This window comes from Astatotilapia calliptera, chromosome 19, assembly GCF_964374335.1.
Source record: "Astatotilapia calliptera chromosome 19, fAstCal68.1, whole genome shotgun sequence".
NCBI classification, from domain to species: domain Eukaryota; kingdom Metazoa; phylum Chordata; class Actinopteri; order Cichliformes; family Cichlidae; genus Astatotilapia; species Astatotilapia calliptera.
In genome coordinates this window covers 1,634,647-1,652,862 of record NC_137440.1, presented here as the reverse complement: position 1 = coordinate 1,652,862, position 18,216 = coordinate 1,634,647, and the positions used below count along the sequence as shown (strand labels likewise).

Here is an 18,216-nt window from a genome sequence, read left to right as displayed (position 1 = left end):
TTAATAGAAGAATTTCAGTTTAACAGGAAGAGACCAAACATAGCTGCAGTAGAGACAAAAGGGAATGACTTGCAATAGTAACAAAGAGCAACAGCTACCTAAATTGTACTTTATGTACAGAAGTCCGTTATCTTGCAGCAGTATTAATTCATGACTGCATACAAATCTGGATACTGTGGCTCTTCTGAAAAAGAAAGCAACCAGTCAGAGACATTTGACTCCCTGGTACAACCCACAAATATGAGCCTTCAAGTAAAGAACTCATAAGTTGGAGAGGAAATGACACCTTGCTAATTTAGAAGATCTTCATTTGGCCTGGATAAATAATTGCTCTATAAGAAAAAAAAAGGGTCTTTGTAAAGCTAGGACATCTTACCATATGTAAGAAAGAGGAAAATGGGAACCTGCCAGGTTGTCAGCCTTGTACCCAGGCTAACAGAGAGTTTGAGCTCTGTTGAGCTATTGCTTTAGCTTTGACTAGTGATGACTTCACTCATTTCTTTAAAAGTCGCCTTCCCACAGACGTGCCTGTAGTGGTCGCTGATGTTTGCTAGTACTGTTACCCTCCTATCCTTATTTACTTATTTTCATTCATTTTCTCCTTTAAATCATCAATAAGTCTAATTCCTACAATTCATTAATGTTTCAGTTTTAAATATGATCAGTTTATCTTTATTAAAACATACCTGTTTTACGATTGCGGCAATTAATTATTTACTTAAAAAAGCTTTTACTGTCATAGCAAATTATTGTATAGACCAATTTCTATGCTTCATTTTATTAACAAAATATTGTAAGAATAGTTCAAAAATAGCTGGACAAGTGTATGCAAAGAACTTGTTTATTTGCGGAGTTTCAGTCAGGATTCAGACTATAGTGCAGAAACAGCACGAGTGAATGTTACCAATTATCTTTACATTGCCTCAGAAAGTGGACTTATTCGATTCAGTTTAATTCAATTCAGTGTTATTTTATATAGTGCCTTGAGGCAACTTATCGTGCTACACCTCAGTGCATCATTTGATATTCTTGACAATAATATTTTATTATATAGATTAGAGCACACAATTGGTATCAAAGGAACTGTGCTGTAATGGTGTGACTCGACTCTATCTGACAGACTTCCATTTGTTGTTAATGTAAATGAGGAATCTTCTTAGTTATGGGGTTCCGTTACTTACACTACACCAATGCCAAGTAGCTGGTGGACCTAATATCAGACCACAGCAACCTTTCTGAACAGGCAGACATCCAAGACTGGCTTTCCAGTATGAGGAGTTGGACACCACCAAGCCCTGACATGATTCACGCCTACTGGCTGAAGAAGCTGACTGCACTCCATCGTACATATGAACCAGCTAATAACCAGCCAGTCAATGAGAGATACCCAGAATGGCTAACCGAAGGCTGGGCAGTCCTGACACCCAAGGACCCCCAGAAGGGACCGGTCCCCTCCAACTACCGACCAATAACCCGCCTCAGCACCACGTGGAAGCTCCTGTCAGGCATCATAGCGGCTAAGATGAACATGGCTCAATAGATGAGAAAGGAATTTGCAAGAATACCAAAGGCAGAAAACACCAGCTACTGGTAGATGGAGCAGTCACCCGAGACTGCAAGACAACCTGTGCACCACCTGGATTGACTACAAGAAGGCCTATGACTCAGTGCCCCACACCTGGATCCTGGAAGGCCTAGACCTATGCAACATCAACAGGACTTCATCAGGAACTCAGTGGGGGTGTCTCTCTTCTCTTCTTGTCCTTAGCGGGTGACCAGCGGTGGTGGTCTGCCGCGCAACCAGTACGCTGCTGTAGGTGCCGCAGGTTCTCTTGCTTGACCAACGATTATCTTCCACGCTTTTCGATCTAGGGCGATGGTTCTTGCCTGCTCGAGGTCAAGTCGAAGGGCCTTCAAATCATCCGGGATTTGTTTCATCCATGTCTTCTTTGGTGCATTTCGATGCACCCTCCAATCGGTGGGGCGGGTCAACCAGAGTAGGCCATGGGGGTAGCGGCTCGGGTCCATTCGACAAATGTGGCCAAACCAACGAAATCGGCGGCGCTGGATTAGGTGGCCGATCGTCGGTTGGCTGCCGCAGCTGGTGAGGTAGATGTCATTCGAATGACGGTCGCGAAGGGAAACGCCGAGAATGCATCTAAGGCAATGCATTTGGAAAACTTCGAGCTTGCTCAGGTTGTGTTTGAGCATTGTCCACGTCTCTGCGGCGTAAAGTAGAATGGGCATGATCAGGGTTCGGTAAAGGCGGATCTTTGTCGCCAATGAGATGTTGTTCTTCTTCCAGATGCACCAGAGCAGGGAAGCGAATGCTGCCGCCGCCTGCCCAATTCTGGAGCGTCTCTCCACTGATGATGCCACTTTCTTCTCCTCGACGAGGGACCCCAGATATTGAAATTGTTGGACTTGTTTGATCTGCACACCGTCGAGATGGATGATCGTTGGTAAGCCGTCGGTGGTCAGGACTTTGGTCTTCTCGGCATTAACCTTGAGGCCGTACAGTTTGGAGTGCACTCCAGTGGGGGTGTGGCGTACAACACTAGAGGCCAACCTCAAGCCCATAGCACAAGTCACCATCAAGTGAGGGATCTACCAAGGAGACGCTCTGTCCCCACTGCTGTTCTGCATAGGCCTGAATCCCCTCAGTGAGATCATTGACAAGACTGGCTACGGATACCAACTACAGAATGGATCAGTTGTCAGCAGTGTTGGGACTAACTAAACTAAACTAAATTATGATAGCACCCTAAAAAAATTACTATGTACAATAATGGATTTCTATACATTTTACATCAGATGAAAACATTTGTTGCAAGATTCAGATAATTATTTGTTAAAAGTGAGACATTTTAAATGAGAATAAGAATGAAAAGTATTTCTTTGTGCCCCCCTTTCCCTTTTAATGCCCCACCTGCCCCCCTGGCAAAACTTTCCTAGACCCGCCCCTGCACAGTTACCAGCTGTCAGCTACATTAAAAAAAAGGATCCTGGTGTTATTAGTCTCTCAGAAACAGGTCATAACTTCCCTTCAACCCATTCATGTCACCTAAAAGGTAAACCTGTTTCTCCATCACCTGTTCAGCTCTGATGATTCAGTAAGGACATCTCCTGGTTTCATCTTCATGTTTCCCTCTCACCACATATCCAAACAGACATCATGACCAGCAGCTTTACAGCTGTGGCTCCAGCAAACATCAGCTGATACTAGAAATTAATATTAAACACATTCTAACATCAGCTGATCAAGCTTAAACGTGCTGCTGTTGTTTAGCGCGACATCCGCTGGTTTCCTCTTTCTGGCGCAAAGTGGACGATAAATAAACGAGAGAGAAAAGCCGATCAGCTGATCACTGATCAGTTTCATGATTGAAGTAGAAACAGGAGAGGGAGGGGGAGAGGATGAGAAAAGAAGAGGCAGCTGTGCAGCAAAGACAATAATTCCAGCTTTGTGTCTTTTTCATTGTAGCTGAAGTCCGGGACAAACTGTTCCTTTTCACCTCAACACAAAACGCGTAATATTTTCTTTTCGATTCTGTTTTTTACTGGACGGTTGGAAACTCTACTAACTAACCTTATAAATAAAATAAGACAAAACAAGTTCAACATCATTAACATCATAGCACCCGCCCAGCTGTATATAAACTCCATCATGCTAGCTAGTACGCAGTACGAGTTATTGTAACTGACTGTAAAAACTCAGCATAACGAGAATAAACTCCACCTAAACTTGGTTTATATCTGACCCAGAGAGACTGCAGGTCATAACTTCTTACCTGAAGTTCAGTTCACCGCCTCGGGTCTCTGCTCCTCCTGCATTTCATCCACCTGCCAGCGTGTTGCACCTGCTGCCCTCCACCACTTGCTAATGTTACTGAATCTGTGGAAGCCCCGCCATAGCCACCACCAAACAACTGAGTTATTTTTACACATCTCCCAGCATCTGGCCAATCCTCCACCTTTCATTGTTTATACCGTTACGGGAAAAAAACGAAAAAAAGAAAAATTGCCGATGGCCAGTCCAGCTATGCCTATTTGGGATTAATGACATACTGAAAAATGAAGCAGTACATGTGATGCTTTTGAGATGCTATAGCATGGAGGATCACAATCTGCTGGTACTTTTCTGCGTTTATCATTTTGACAAGATCCTCAGCACCACTGGTTGAAATGTAGTCCCAGTCTATGTGTGAAGTTTGCATTTTCAAAGTTTCAACTGAACACATGGAAAGATATTTCATGCTGTTGTGACAGGCTCCCAGGAACAACAATAGCAGAGAAATACAATCTAAAATTTGTTCTTTGCTAACTTGTTCTTTATAGATTCCACAATTATTCATTTCTTGAATTAAGTGATTTACAGGTTAACTGGATTAAGAAGCAAGCAAACAATGTTCCACCTAAAATTGGTTTCCAGTGGCTTTAAATCACTGATTTTGTTGGGTTTCTCTCCAAGCCTGTGTTCAAGGTAAATAAATATTAGTTGCAATGATAATTTGTACTGCTTTTAACAGCATACAGTATGAGTTCTGTGTAGCAAACTAAGTTATACAGAGATCTATTTTTTTGTTGCCATCATTGTCTTAGTGGATTATTTTGCTAATGTAAGTAAATTTGTACGTAAAAAATAGATTGAAACTCATATAGAAGCTCAGTTTTCTTGCATCTGTGACAAAAGCTCAAATAGCTCCATATTTCCACATTTGTATCTGTGGATATGCAAACATGCAGTTGTGATCACAAGTTCACATCCAATCATCATCATCTAACCCACGCAGGGTCAAAGGTGCATATACAGGCTCAAATAAATAAAGTGTGTAAAATCTCACTGCAGTCAGCTGAATTCTGCATTATTATTTTATACTCGGATAAAGCGGATGAGGATGGATGGATGGATGGATGTTTTATAACATGACAAGGCCAAGGCCTGTTAAACGTTTTGTTAGTGATCATGATTGACTTCTTTCTGTCAGCATAATTTGTTTGGCAGCACTCTTCTGATTGGCCTGAAGATCCAAGAGCTAAGAAAGAGAACTGTGGTCAGTTATCCAACCAGAGTTTTGTCACAAGCTTGTTGATACAAACGTATCCTGTTAAGGTTCAACTTGCTAAGGGACATTTCACCAGATATTCATGGGGATTAATGTAGACATGTAGATCCTGTATTTATACTGAGGTTGGGGATTGCACCTAATACTTAAATAAAGATCTGTTCTGTACAGTTACTCCACCCTGAAAGATGCCCATAATGAGTCTCAGACCACAACCGTAGATCTTTGACATTAGGGCCTTTCTGGCTTTAACATTTGACATTTTTATTTTTTCTTTGCATGTCTTCGTGCTGTAGTAACAGTATACTATTACAGAATAAATGAGGTAATGTGACTTCAATGCAGGATAAGGGGAAATGCACACATGCGTGAGAACAAATGCCTTTTTGTGCTGAACATTTCTCTTTGTATTTCCTGTTGTGATTGTGGTTCAAAGTGCTGCTGCTTTAAGTGCTACTTGCTGAAACATTCTGCATTGTAAAGAACATGCAAAAGGCTGAGTGTACTGCCAGCCCTCTGTATGAACTATGTGTGTAATTATTTGCATGATAGTCAGCATGCAAGAAACAAGTGTGTTTCTAATACTACCTTTGCTTGTTTTCTTTGTCTCCTTTTTTTTGCTCTAGAAATCAACAGCAACAACATGCCAGGTGAGTGTTTTTAGTGAATAATGTCAGATGGAAGCAGATATTCAGACAAGTGCAAACAGACTTGGTGACGACAATGTGAAGCTACTGTTCCAGCTTAATGAAATGTTCCTGTCTGTGCTTTAACATAATTCACATTGCATTCCCTGAAATGGGATATTTCTTTTACAAAGGAGGGACAAATGACTAAGACTATTACTATGACACTATGTGTTAATTATTCAACCATGTGCAGATATTAGGTTTATCTTTCAGTTACAAATGTCCATACTATTTCTGTTTATTCCTTCAGAAATCTGATTTTCAACACAGATTATAGGATCCTGCCTCTTGGGCTGTCTCATCATACCAGTAGTTACAGATTACTTACCTCTAACAAGTTCTATAGAGATATTTAAGTATCTGATTGAAAACAAAGAATTTATTAAACTAGAGCATTGCATTAATTCTCATTATTTTACTGTCTTTGCACAAAAGTGATGAAATTCAGTTCTTGTGGACTAAAACTTCACAGGACATTCATGGTGTGTCAAATGCTTGGACAGCTCACGAGCTGGCCTTCAGGAAATCATATTTAAAATATTATATATTCTGTCACAATTCATTTTAAAGCAGCTATAATACTAAAAAAAGACTAAACCAAAAAATAGAACTGGACAATAACCAGAAACAGAAAAACAGACATGTCACTCCCATCAACTGGATGTTTAAATAAGCAGCTGTGTGTTAGCGTGACAGGGACATAAACTAATAAACTGAAGACATTTCAATAATGTGTTTATAATTTGTGTTTGCTGCCTCAAACAGCCAAAGAGCAAAGAGCAGAAATCGCATTTTTATGTCTGTACAGCAGGTCAGTTGAGTTCTGCTACACAAACGTAAAAAGCACACATGAGCTTTTTATGTGTTATACTCGTTACGAGGAAGCCTCCTGCTCAGGCACAGGAAGCTTTGTGGCACCTGTGTGATCTGATGTTATGCTTTCACTATGAGTAAAAGCATGAATCATCACAATACCAGAGGGTATTGAAACTAAGTGTTCTCTTTGCTGAAATATTCTCTCTCTTTCCTCTCTTTTATACCTTTCCTATTTTCTTAAGGCCTTGCACATATGATGGCAGAGCAAGGTATGCCTCTCTTTATGTCTTTGCTACAAGTCTATCTTTGGTTGTGACTCTGTTGTGCTGTGCTGTGGTTGTTTTTGATGGTGTTGTTCAATACACGATGTTATTTTATTTCCCCTCTCTCCTTCTTTTTACTGTCCTAAGAAAACTGTAACAAACAAAGCTTGTTTTTTTCCTGAAATGTGTTGTCCTGGAGAGACTGTAGCTACAGTGGGCAGCATCAGACGTAGTCTGTAGAGTGTTTCTGGAAATCGGGCAGAGCCAAGCGTTACAGGGTGGAAGTTGAAGGAGGAAGTTCAGAGATGAAGTGAGACAGAAACAGCCAAGGAGGTGTATGATTTATACTGTGGACAGAGGAAAGAAGACAAGGACAATTGTCTTTTGGTGGAATGAGGATGCACAGGACAGAAAAGGCATTTCCCAAAGGAAGGAGTGGGAAAGGCAAAGAAAAAGGCTTTTATTGGTTTGTATGTAAAACGTGACACTAAGGAGAAAGATGGATTGGCAGTGATTGAGCTAGAAACAATGTGAAACAGGTCAGGGTGATTAGTGATAGAGATGGACACGGGTGTTCACTGCGCACACTAAAAAAAAAGGAATAGAGATGGAAATGTAGTAACAAGTTACAGGTGTGGTACGAAGATGGGAGGAGTACTCTGAGAAGCAGATAAATGAAGAAAGATGAGAGAGAGATTAGGATGGATGGAGGAAAGTTAGTGACTCAGAAAGTGCAGAGAATTAATAAGGAGGAAGTGAGCAGCTTTAAAAAGGGATTGAGAGTGAAAGGCACTTGGTCCACATCACACACTGGTGCAGGTGTGTAGATGTCTAGGAGAGAGGAGCTGTGCCGGTACTGATGGCTACAGAGGGAGTGGAACCATACCATGAAGCTATGAGAAAGAGTTTTTAAAGTGACCCGATGATCAGTGAGCAGCAGAACGAGAATTACAAATGTGATGCTTGCTCTGAGAATGTTGATGGAGAAGTATAGAGAAGGTCAGAAGGGCTGCACTATTTCTATCTGGAGAAAACGTGTCGTAATGTCAAGAGAGACACACTGAGATGTCTAGTGAGAGTAGGAAGACCGGAGAGGTGAAAGTATGCAGTGGAAAGAAGAGGAATGAATGTCAGTAGAAACGGGACAAAATGCATGAGTATGAATGAAAGGGTAAATTAGTGAAACAGCTCTGCATGGTCATGTAATATATATTGTAAGTTTATTTTCATGCATGCATCTCTACTTTTAGATATTATACAAATTTCCTCATTTTCCTGATGAGTGTTCTATCCGCCCCTTTTCCCAGAAGTCCTCTATTTGAGTAGTTACTGCTCGTGGCTTTCATGTGTTTGAGATGTACAGTTACATCAAAGATGGTGCTGTGCATTATTGAATTCTATGACATGATATGGTTGGTGTCTGCTATAATTTGGACTAAATTTCCCTCTTCTTCTTCTCCCCTCTCTGGGCACTCTTGGCTGTGGATTCTGTGCTGTCTCCGCCTCCCCTGCTCTTCTAGCTAAAAGCAAAGGTACAGCTTTTTCAAAATCTTTCCTTTTCCACCTCTATGAAAAGCGACGGTTGCTCTGTGAGTGTTTAAGAGCAGTGCAGTGTTATGTGTTTGATGTTTTAAAGGTGTGTATTTGTCTGTATTCACTTCTCTTGTGTAATGGCTTTTCACAGAGAGTGCTTGGAGTAAGCAAGTAATTAAGCCAACTTTAATTGAAGAAGGAAAAAAACACACTGTGTTGCTTTCTGCTTGTTTATAAAAGCGTGCATGTGTTTTGTAATTTGATCTGAGTTGTATACAGTACACCTGTGCAGAAGCTGCACATGTTAAAAGAACAAGCGTCACTGTGGGGCAGTTTACAGAACAACCAGGAGAAAATAAAGGATCTTCTCCTGGCTGATGGAACCAGTGACAGAGCAGGTTGTCCTTAAACAATGCTCAAAATGTAACCAGTGTGTTGTGGTCTGAGAACAATGTAGGTGCATTTAGTTTATTTATGTTACTGATAATTCATCTTATCAAGCAAAATCATGCAAACAGACCACTGATACAGAACAGCAGATCATTTAAGCTTTCCAGTAATTTAGTTTTTAGATAGATGCTGTTGATGTTCAATACCCGATTCTGCATCTCTTAATATAAACGTGCTCCAGAGAAGGGAAACTGCTGTTGGTGACCTTTTGGGCAGATTTCTGCAGCGCCGTCTTGTCAGCCTCAGAGCAGTTGCCATAACAGACAATTATAGAAGAAGTCAGAACACTCTCCACCAGAACACGGTACCCCAAGATCAGCTACTTCAGCCTCCTCATGAAAAACAGTCATTGATCAGCTTCCTTCATATTACTGGCTGAATTCGTGGCCCATGTGAGGTTGCTCTTCCACCTCTTTCTTTTACGTAGAGATCAGAGATCAGACCAACAACAGCCATCTACAAACTTCAGAATATGATTGCCTGGATACTTTGCTGAGTAATCACGTGAGAAGTGTACACAGTAGAGGCCACCATACACACCGTTGTGGAGAGCTGGCTTTAAGTTTGATGGTGGAGGATGGCCTGCATGTCAAGACGTCCAGCACCCAGTTACACACAGTAACAGCTTATTGGTTAGTGTCTGTGGAATGATGGTATTAAATACAGAGTCAGAGTTCAGAAAGAGCAGGCTGACACATGCATGAGAGCAGAGTGGATGACAGACTGGTTCTTCCTGTATGCATGCTGCTGTGGACCCACACTGATGTCAACTGACTCCTGAATGGGGCCAAAAGCAGCCATTCCAGCCACTTCATGATAAGTGGGGTGAAAGCCACCAGGCAATAGTTACTCATGGCTTTCTCAGCTGGGTCTTTGGGCACTGGGAAAACAATGGACCAAAGCCAGAGAGAGAGAGATGTTAAAATTGTCAACACCATGGTGAGTTCCTGAGCACACAGTCTTAAAACCCAGTGATGCTCTTTATTTCCTTCCACATGCTTCAAGGGCCACTGGTGAAAAAATGACCATGTATATTTTGGGCATAGGTTGCCTTTCCCAGTTTAATATCTGCATCCAATTCCCTCCCTGCTCTTCTCAGTGCCACTGGATCTTCAGATGCAAACGCTGAGCCCTGTATCCTTCAGAGATCTCACCTCCACATTTAGCCAGGGTTTCTGATTAGGAGAGATGATTATAACCTTTGTGTTACACATTGCACTTGCTGATGTATCCACAATCTGAGCAAGCAAAAGACTTTAAAGTCCACCCCGCCATCCAGTGGCGTGTCTAGAAAATTTGTGTTGGGGGGGCCAGGTAGGGGCACAGATTTGGAGAAGGGTGGCAGATGTAATTGGCAGATAATGTTTTAAAAAAAAATTCTACCAACCATTAACCATAATTCAATAATCCTATAAACCTAATAACCGAATGCGCTTTTAACTCTTATTAGAATGAGATTTTAACCACTACGGTGCAAAGTTTTTAGATACTGCGTTGATAAAGTACAAGAGATACAATCAGTGCTTTGTCAGTGCTTACTCAGCATTCAAGGACAGCAATATTTGCATAGTATTTTTACTGACATGTAGTGCACATATGTTTTGGGCAAAACATTTTTGAATAATAAAATACAAACATTTGTAACAAACAATTGACAAATTAGCCAATGCAAAACTTTATCTGCCTGTTAAAAAAAGAAGATAATCTTCTCACAAACTGGTGTTTGATTTTGAAACAGGAAAAAAGTGGAGAAACAAATGAAAAGACTAAAATTTGAATAAAACCTGAAAGCAAGTAAATACTTTCTATGCTGCCTTATGGTCAACTTTGGTAATATTGATCAAGAACAACACTGGCTGATGATGAAATACAGTCAGCTGGCATGGTGACACTGCCAGTATTAACCTGCAGGGCTGGACTGGGACAGAAAATCTGGCATTTTGACTACAGACCGGCCCACCAGGTATTAAAGCCATAAAGACTTTGAATGAAAACAAACCCTGTTGTGACAGTGATGTACAGTCTTGTTGGTATATGTATGATTTCTATACATTTTACGTCAGATAAAAACTTTGGTTGTAAGATTTAGATAATTATTTTTTAAAAGCGAGATATTTTAAATGAGAATAAGAAAGAAAAGTATTTCTTTGTGCCCCCTCTCCCTGTTAATGCCCTACCTGGCCCCCTGGCAAAAACTTCCTAGATCCGCCCCTGCACAGTTACCAGCTGTCAGCTACGTAGAAAAAGGATCCTGGTGTTATTTGTCTCTCAGAAACAGTTCATAACTTCCCTTCAACTCATTCATGTCACCTAAAAGGTAAACCTGTTTCTCCATCACCTGTTCAGCTCTGATGGTTCAGTAAGGACATCTCCTGGTTTCATGTTTCCCTCTCACCACATATCCAAACCGACATCATGACCAGCAGCTTTACAGCTGTGGCTCCAGCAAACATCAGCTGATACTAGAAATTAATATTAAATCAATTTTAACAACAGCTGATCAAGCTTAAACGTGCTGCTGTTGTTTAGCGCGACATCTGCTGGTTTCCTCTTTCTGGCACAAAGTGGGCGATAAACAAACAAGAGAGAAAAGCCGATCAGCTGATCATTGATCAGTTTCATGATTGAAGCAGCAACAGGAGAGGGAGGGGGGAGAGAATGAGAGGAGAAGAGGCAGCTGTGCAGCGTAACGACAGAATAAATCCAGCTTTGTGTCTTTTTCCATTCTAGCTAAAGTTCGGGACAAACTGCGTCTCTTCTCAGCTCAATACGAAACGTGTAATATTTTCTCTGATTGAGGGACCATTCCATTTTTTAAGGAGCCGTTGGCAACTCTACTAACCTTATGAATAAAATAAAGTTCACTATCAGTAACATCATAGCACCCACCCAGCTGTATATAAACTCTGTCAAGCTGGCTAGAACACAGTACGAGTTATTGCAACTGACAGTAAAAAGTCAGCAACATGAAAATAAACTCCACCTAAACTTAGTTTATATCTGACCCAGATAGACTGCAGCTCATAACTTCTTACCTGAAGTTCAGTTCACCTGACACTCGGACTGGTGGCTGCCTCGGGGCTCTCCTGCCTCCCCTTCCCTCATCCACCTGCTGGCCTCTGTGGAAGCCCCGTCATAGTCACCACCAAACAACTGAGTTATTTTTACACATCGACCTGCATCTGGCCAATCCACCACCTCTCATTGTTCATGCCATTACAAAAAAAAAAAAGAAAAAAAAATAAGTCACCGGGCATATGCCCGACGGCCAGTCCAGCTATGTTAACCTGCAACCAAATCTGCAGCTCCATACAGCAATGTTACGACTTAGATTATATCTTATAACTCAGAACTCTTATGTTAGCTGCCCTCAGTAGCATACTGTCTGAAATATTCCACAGCTGCAATAATTCTTTTAAGTGTTATTTTAAGTGTTATTTTTTCCTTGGTATTCTAATTTCACCGAAGTTTACTAAACTCAACAAACTTGATATTACTTACCGGGACATTTATTCTGTCCTCATTTTCTTTCACCGAAAAATTGTTTCCTTCAGTGCCGTCTTTCGTGCTTGGCTCTCCTACCTTTGCTAACGTGATGCACATAGCGCAGAAGCCGGTGCTGCATTCACTTACACTCGGATATCTGAGCTTCACCGTGAAAACATAATCGGACATTTGATATTTGATTGAATTTTATTGTTTTGCCTTTGGGGTGGCACCTGGGGTGGCCAGTCTGGTTGGGGGGGTGGCCTGTGCCCCCCCAGGCCACCCCGCTGGACACGCCACTGCCGCCATCATGAATTGCTGCCTCTCTGAAAACCTGCCAATTGGTCTACTCAGAATAGTCCTGGAAGCATCCTTCTAAGCTCATCACGTGAGCTAGGATAATTTTCAAGCCCTCCAAGTAATGGCCCATGGTGCTGAAGGAAGGGAAGTTGAATTGGCTGATTTTAGGGACGGTCATCTCATCCATCATTGAGCAACCAGTCAAGAGTTTGGGTAAGCCTGAAAGAATCCAGAAGCTAAATCAAGAACTTGGAAAGTGGCTTACCAAGGTCAACAAATCTGGCCTGTCTGGTAGATTTAAAACTCGGATCCACCAGCATTCCATCCTGTCCAGAGTCCAGCAATCACTGCTGGACTTTGCAGTCCCAATAAAACCTGTTGAGTCTTTGGAAAGAAATACTTCCCAGGGCGATCGTGGCTCAAGAGTTGGGAGGTCGCCTTGTAATCGGAAGGTTGCCGGTTTGATCCCCGGCTTGGACACTCTCGGTCGTTGTGTCCTTGGGCAAGACACTTCACCCGTTGCCTACTGGTGGTGGTCAGAGGGCCCGGTGGCGCCAGTGTCCAGCAGCCTCGCCTCTGTCAGTGCGACCAAGGGTGGCTGTGGCTACAATGTAGCTGCCATCACCAGTGTGTGAATGTGTGTGTGAATGGGTGGATGGCTGGATATGTAAAGCGCTTTGGGGTCCTTAGGGACTAGTAAAGCGCTATACAAATACAGGCCATTTACCATAAGGGCTAGCAGTTTTTTTCTTTTAACATTGGACTGTTAAAATACATTTTCTACTTTCAGCTTCATCACATCTGTAATATGTGTGATTGTAAATGTGCTACTGAAATTCTAGATAGTATAGAGTGTACTGGATTTATAAAGCAGAAAGCCTCCCGTCTGTTATAATTTTATAAAGTATTAATTGAACTTAAAAAGACTTGTTCCACTGCATGTACAGTTGGTGCCACTCTATGTTTGATGATCACATAATACTTCAGCATGCCAATTCATTTGGAAATTTAAGAGCTGCAGTAGGTGTTGGTACAAAGTCTTCAGTGCAAAAAGATTGTCGGGTGTTTGTCCTGAGAAGCTGTGATTGGCTGGATCTCGCTGTGTACACCTGTGATGGCTTCCCCCATTCACAGAAAAAGCTTGTGTAAGCTCCTGGAGATTCCTCTTCCCTCACCACCTGTGCGGTTTTTCTTGTTACTGTGTCTAATCCTTGAGCAAGATGTAGACATTATTAGGTATCACACACATACACAGGCTCCCTGTTGTCTCGTGTTAGGCAGACAAGAGGCTCCGTTCTGGCTCCATTTGCATGGCAGCTCACTGGTGGCAGAATAGCAGAGCAAGAAAGGAATAATAAAATTTGGTGCGTCTGCAGTTGTGGAGTCACATTTCTTGATGTTTTGGGCTGACATAAAGCGATTCTGTCCTCATCTTGTTCAGATATCTGGTCAGACTCTTTTTGTCTTTTTATTATTTCCATGGTCAGTCACCCTCTCTGCTCTACTTATCTGTCTTTGCTTTCTTACTCTGCATCTTTTTACTCCTCTTTTATTGTCTTTCCTTCACTGCCTGCCCCTCTTTCTTTGGCTCATCAGTTTTTGTTAGGTTCGTTCTCTGTTTGTATTTTTTCTTTTATTGCATTTTTGTATACCTTCTGCTCATTTACATAAGCCTATGCGTTGTGATGAAGCAGTTAAGAGAGTGTGTGCAAAAATGCACACTGGCAATAAAGCTGTTGCAATCGTAGCTGAAACTAGTTTGTAATGTGAACAGTTCTGAGTTGTAAAGTCTTTCCTGAGATAAAACCGTATTCAGTTTTGTTGCCTGTGAGGATGCACTTTTCTGTTTTCACTGGTGTTTATGACGATGAGTGAACAATATCACTACCATGCATGTTATCTTGCTGTTGCTTCAGACATCACTTGATTCATACAAACAGTAAAAAATCTCTCTGATAGATAGTACATGAGCCTATAGCTTGTTTGTAAAGATACTGCAATAAAGTATCAACCTAATATACAATTAAACCGAAATGTTAAAGCAGTTTCGATAGAGTGCAGTTTGTGAAAACAATACTGAGACATATCCATAATATTGTCTTTCTCTAATAAGTAGTTCAGCTGCTCTGCTGTTACTCTTTTTCCAAAACCTTTGACACAGAATTCTAGACTGGTCTGTAACTATTCGACAGAGGTGCGTCTACTGTGGTTTCTTTGGCCCAACAGCAGCTTGTTTGAGCTGGAAACTGAGCAATAATCCTTTCCATGATACAGTGGCCAACACAGTCAAACACAGTCAAACACAGTCAAACACACTAATTAAAAACAAAAGTAGGAAGGACATCGAGGGGGCTTGAATTTGGGGGACATTATTGAGACAGTGATGGAGAAATACTAATGTCAGTGACCTAATTTACAAATTGTTCAAAAACTCATTGTACTCAGACCTGGTGCATGTGGAATATTGGAAGAGACAATATTGTTGCATCAGGTGAGGAGGCCACCCATAAATGTTCTAACTTGTGACAATATCTCATAAAATGACAAATATTTATCCAAGGACAAACATGTTACCATTGGACAATATTTTGTTTCAGAGTTGCTCCTGTACCTGAATAGATTGAAAGTCAAAGGATGAAAGAAAAGTGTCATGAAATGTGGGGATTATTATATGTGCAGGGCCAGAAACATGTTGCTGAAAGTTAAAATACTCTGTGATAATGATGAGATCAGCAGCTGTCCTACAAGAGTCCATCAATCAAGAGTTCGTCAATATGAAGGTTAAAATCTCCCAGTGTTACATCCATCTAATGATAAATGACAAAGGTCATTAAATTCAGTTAAAAAAGAGTCCAGCAATGCCAGCAGGTAATAGATTAAAATAAAAGGTTTTCGGAGAACCGACCTTAATCGTCTGTAACTCAAATGAAGAAAACCGGTTTGAGTTCATCAGGCAGCAAGTCCTCTGCTATGACTCAAAAGACACGACGTTCCATTGACGGAGCAGCCAGAGAAGTGAATATAATCTATATGTCGCTGCCACGTCCGAGTCAGCAACATCAACTCTACAGAGTCCTTAATAAAGAGATTATTTAGAATAAATAATGTAAACATTAAACAGGGCAAACTGGATTGGTGACCATTGATTGGGACATTCAGCAGCTCACTGGAATTCAACACCTGTACACATCTGCGAACCTGCATTGACTCCTAAAACAGATAAAACGATCACTGATGAGAGGACATCGCTGCCACCAGTGAAACAGACCCAGATGACCATTCTGCCATCGAGCCGTGGACCCAGAGCCACAGACAGCAGGGCAGTGTGCCTGCCAAGTGACAGGAGAGGAACTGGCCACAGGCGCTGGGAGTCTCCCCACAGCCAAGAAGCTAGCCTCCAATGCTGCCTGTTTCACCTCGATAATAACTCTGTGTGTTGTGTACAGTATCAAACACTCCACTGAGGAACACAGAATGGAGGAAAGGCTTTGCTGTAGTTGCTCCAGCTGTCACATTAGCTGTCCAATGAATCCGTAATGTACGTCGATCATGAATTCAAACAGCATACAAAAGAAAAACATAACGCTGCAAATGGCGATGGCCGGCAATAAAAAACTACACCAGCAGCGGCAACCAAACATGGGTGCCACCTTGAAGAAAGCCCATCAATACAGATATTCAAGTACACACATTGATCCAGTGCTGAGTAAAATTGGCCTCTAAAATAAATCTGAAAATCCTGTGAAGCTGTTAGATCAGGTCATGGACACAGCGATGTGGGAGTGGGGGATGCTTGGACATTTGGGTTTTCTGTGCTTGACTGAGTTCTGGTAAGTGTGCCAGACTCTGAGGCTAGCCAATAATATCAACGCATCAATGACAGCAGGTAGATGATGAGTAGGCCTATGAGTGTATCCAGGAATCAGGGTGAAATATGCTGTTAGTTCACCCTGGAAAGCAGTTATTTTATTGGCTTAGTTAAAGTCGTAACAACAAAGCAGCAATATTACAGCTTGCACTTCTAAAACATTTATATCAGTTACTTGGTGTTGGATCAGTGTTAGTCCCAGTTTTATTTATTTTATCCATGTCAGTATTCATTTCCAAATTCAGCACTGTGAGATGTATTTTTGTACTGATGTTCTGTAACACTGGTAGCACTGCAGACCTGCTTTTAACAACTCGCAGAATCATCTGCTGAAACCAAAAAAATGATCCCTCGCATATTTTGATTATAGATTATAGATTTATTACTGCAGATAACACGATAACCCTCATCTCTGTGAATTTAAGAAAAAGCGTCTTTGTTTGTTTTTAAATGAATTTGAAAAGAATACACAAAAGCATTTTGGGAGACTAATCACTGCAGCGATGTACAGAGACATCTTTGATCTAAACCTGCTTCAGAGCGCTCTGGACCTTCGACAGGTTTGTCTTTAAAGAGGACAATGACCCGAAGCACGCGGTGAAGATAACAAATGATTAACTTCAGGATCATGTGAACATCCTTGAGTGGTCAGAGCCCAGACCTGAACCCAATGGAACTCCTCTGAAGAGATCTGAAAATGGCTGTGCACTGACGTTTTCCATCCAAGCTGATGGAGCTTCTGAGGTTCTGCAAAGAAGAAACTTTGTCTAGTGTCATACTCAAAAAGACTGTAACTGCTGCCAAAGGGGCTTCAACAAAGTATTGAGCAAAAGCTGTGAATACACATGTACATGTTACAATTCATTTTATTTTTTTCCACTCTTACTTTGGTGTTTCGTTTGTACCTGGGTTGATGCAGATACAGGCAGAACATTCAAACTTCATACAGAAAGTTTCCATCAGGCTGGTGAGTTCAAACCCAGGCCGTCTTTGGAGGAAGGTGGAGAACGATGTTTACATGTTCCATGTTCTCCCCTTGCCTTCGTGGGTTCTTTCCAGGTTATTCCAAAAGGTTTAAAATGACCAAAATGTGTGAATGGTTGACTGTTATCTTTGTGACAGACTGGCAGCAGATGTGACAGGCTCTAGGACCCAGAGATCTTATGTGCCATTCTACTTATTTGCTATTTGTTATATGTTTGTTGTTTTTAATGTAATTTTTAAATGATGTAACAAATAATTTCCCAAATCAAATCACTTTTATTGTCACATCACATGTGCAGGTACATTGGTACAGTACATGTGAGTGAAATTCTTGTGTGCGAGCTTCACAAGCAACAGAGTTGTGCAAAAATACAATAACGTAAAACAAGCAAAATATAAGAATGGCTACATCTGAAAGTAATAAATATATGTACAATATATAATAGTATATGCATTACTGCATGTGTATACTAAATATTTTTCTACGTGTGTGTGTGTGTACACATATTTTACAAATTAAATAGAGTAAACAATAAATAAAATATATAAAATATACAGAGTGAGACATGTGCAAAACAGTGGCGTTACTGTACAGTATGGAGTGCACAATGTTGAAGTTCCAGTAGTGAAGCTGAGGTGTCTATGAAGTGTTCAGCAGTCTGATGGCCTGGTGGAAGAAGCTGTCTCTCAGTCTGCTGGTACGGGACCGGATGCTGCAGAACCTCCTTCCTGATGGAAGCAGTCTGAACAGTTTATGGCTG

The 18,216-nt window shown here is 41.3% G+C and overlaps 1 protein-coding gene across 1 annotated transcript in view; it reads left to right on the top strand.

Moving 5' to 3' along the window:
• Positions 1–16,132, top strand: part of LOC145422598 (neurexin-3a-like) — a 45,202-nt gene extending 29,070 nt beyond the window's left edge. Inside the window, exons 3-6 of the mRNA XM_080294141.1 lie at positions 5,693–5,716; positions 6,814–6,840; positions 15,823–15,939; positions 16,050–16,132. Of these exons, the coding sequence (XP_080150267.1) occupies positions 5,693–5,716; positions 6,814–6,840; positions 15,823–15,939; positions 16,050–16,132 (251 nt within the window). The remainder of the gene's footprint in view (positions 1–5,692; positions 5,717–6,813; positions 6,841–15,822; positions 15,940–16,049) is intronic.
• Positions 16,133–18,216: the final 2,084 nt, after the last annotated feature.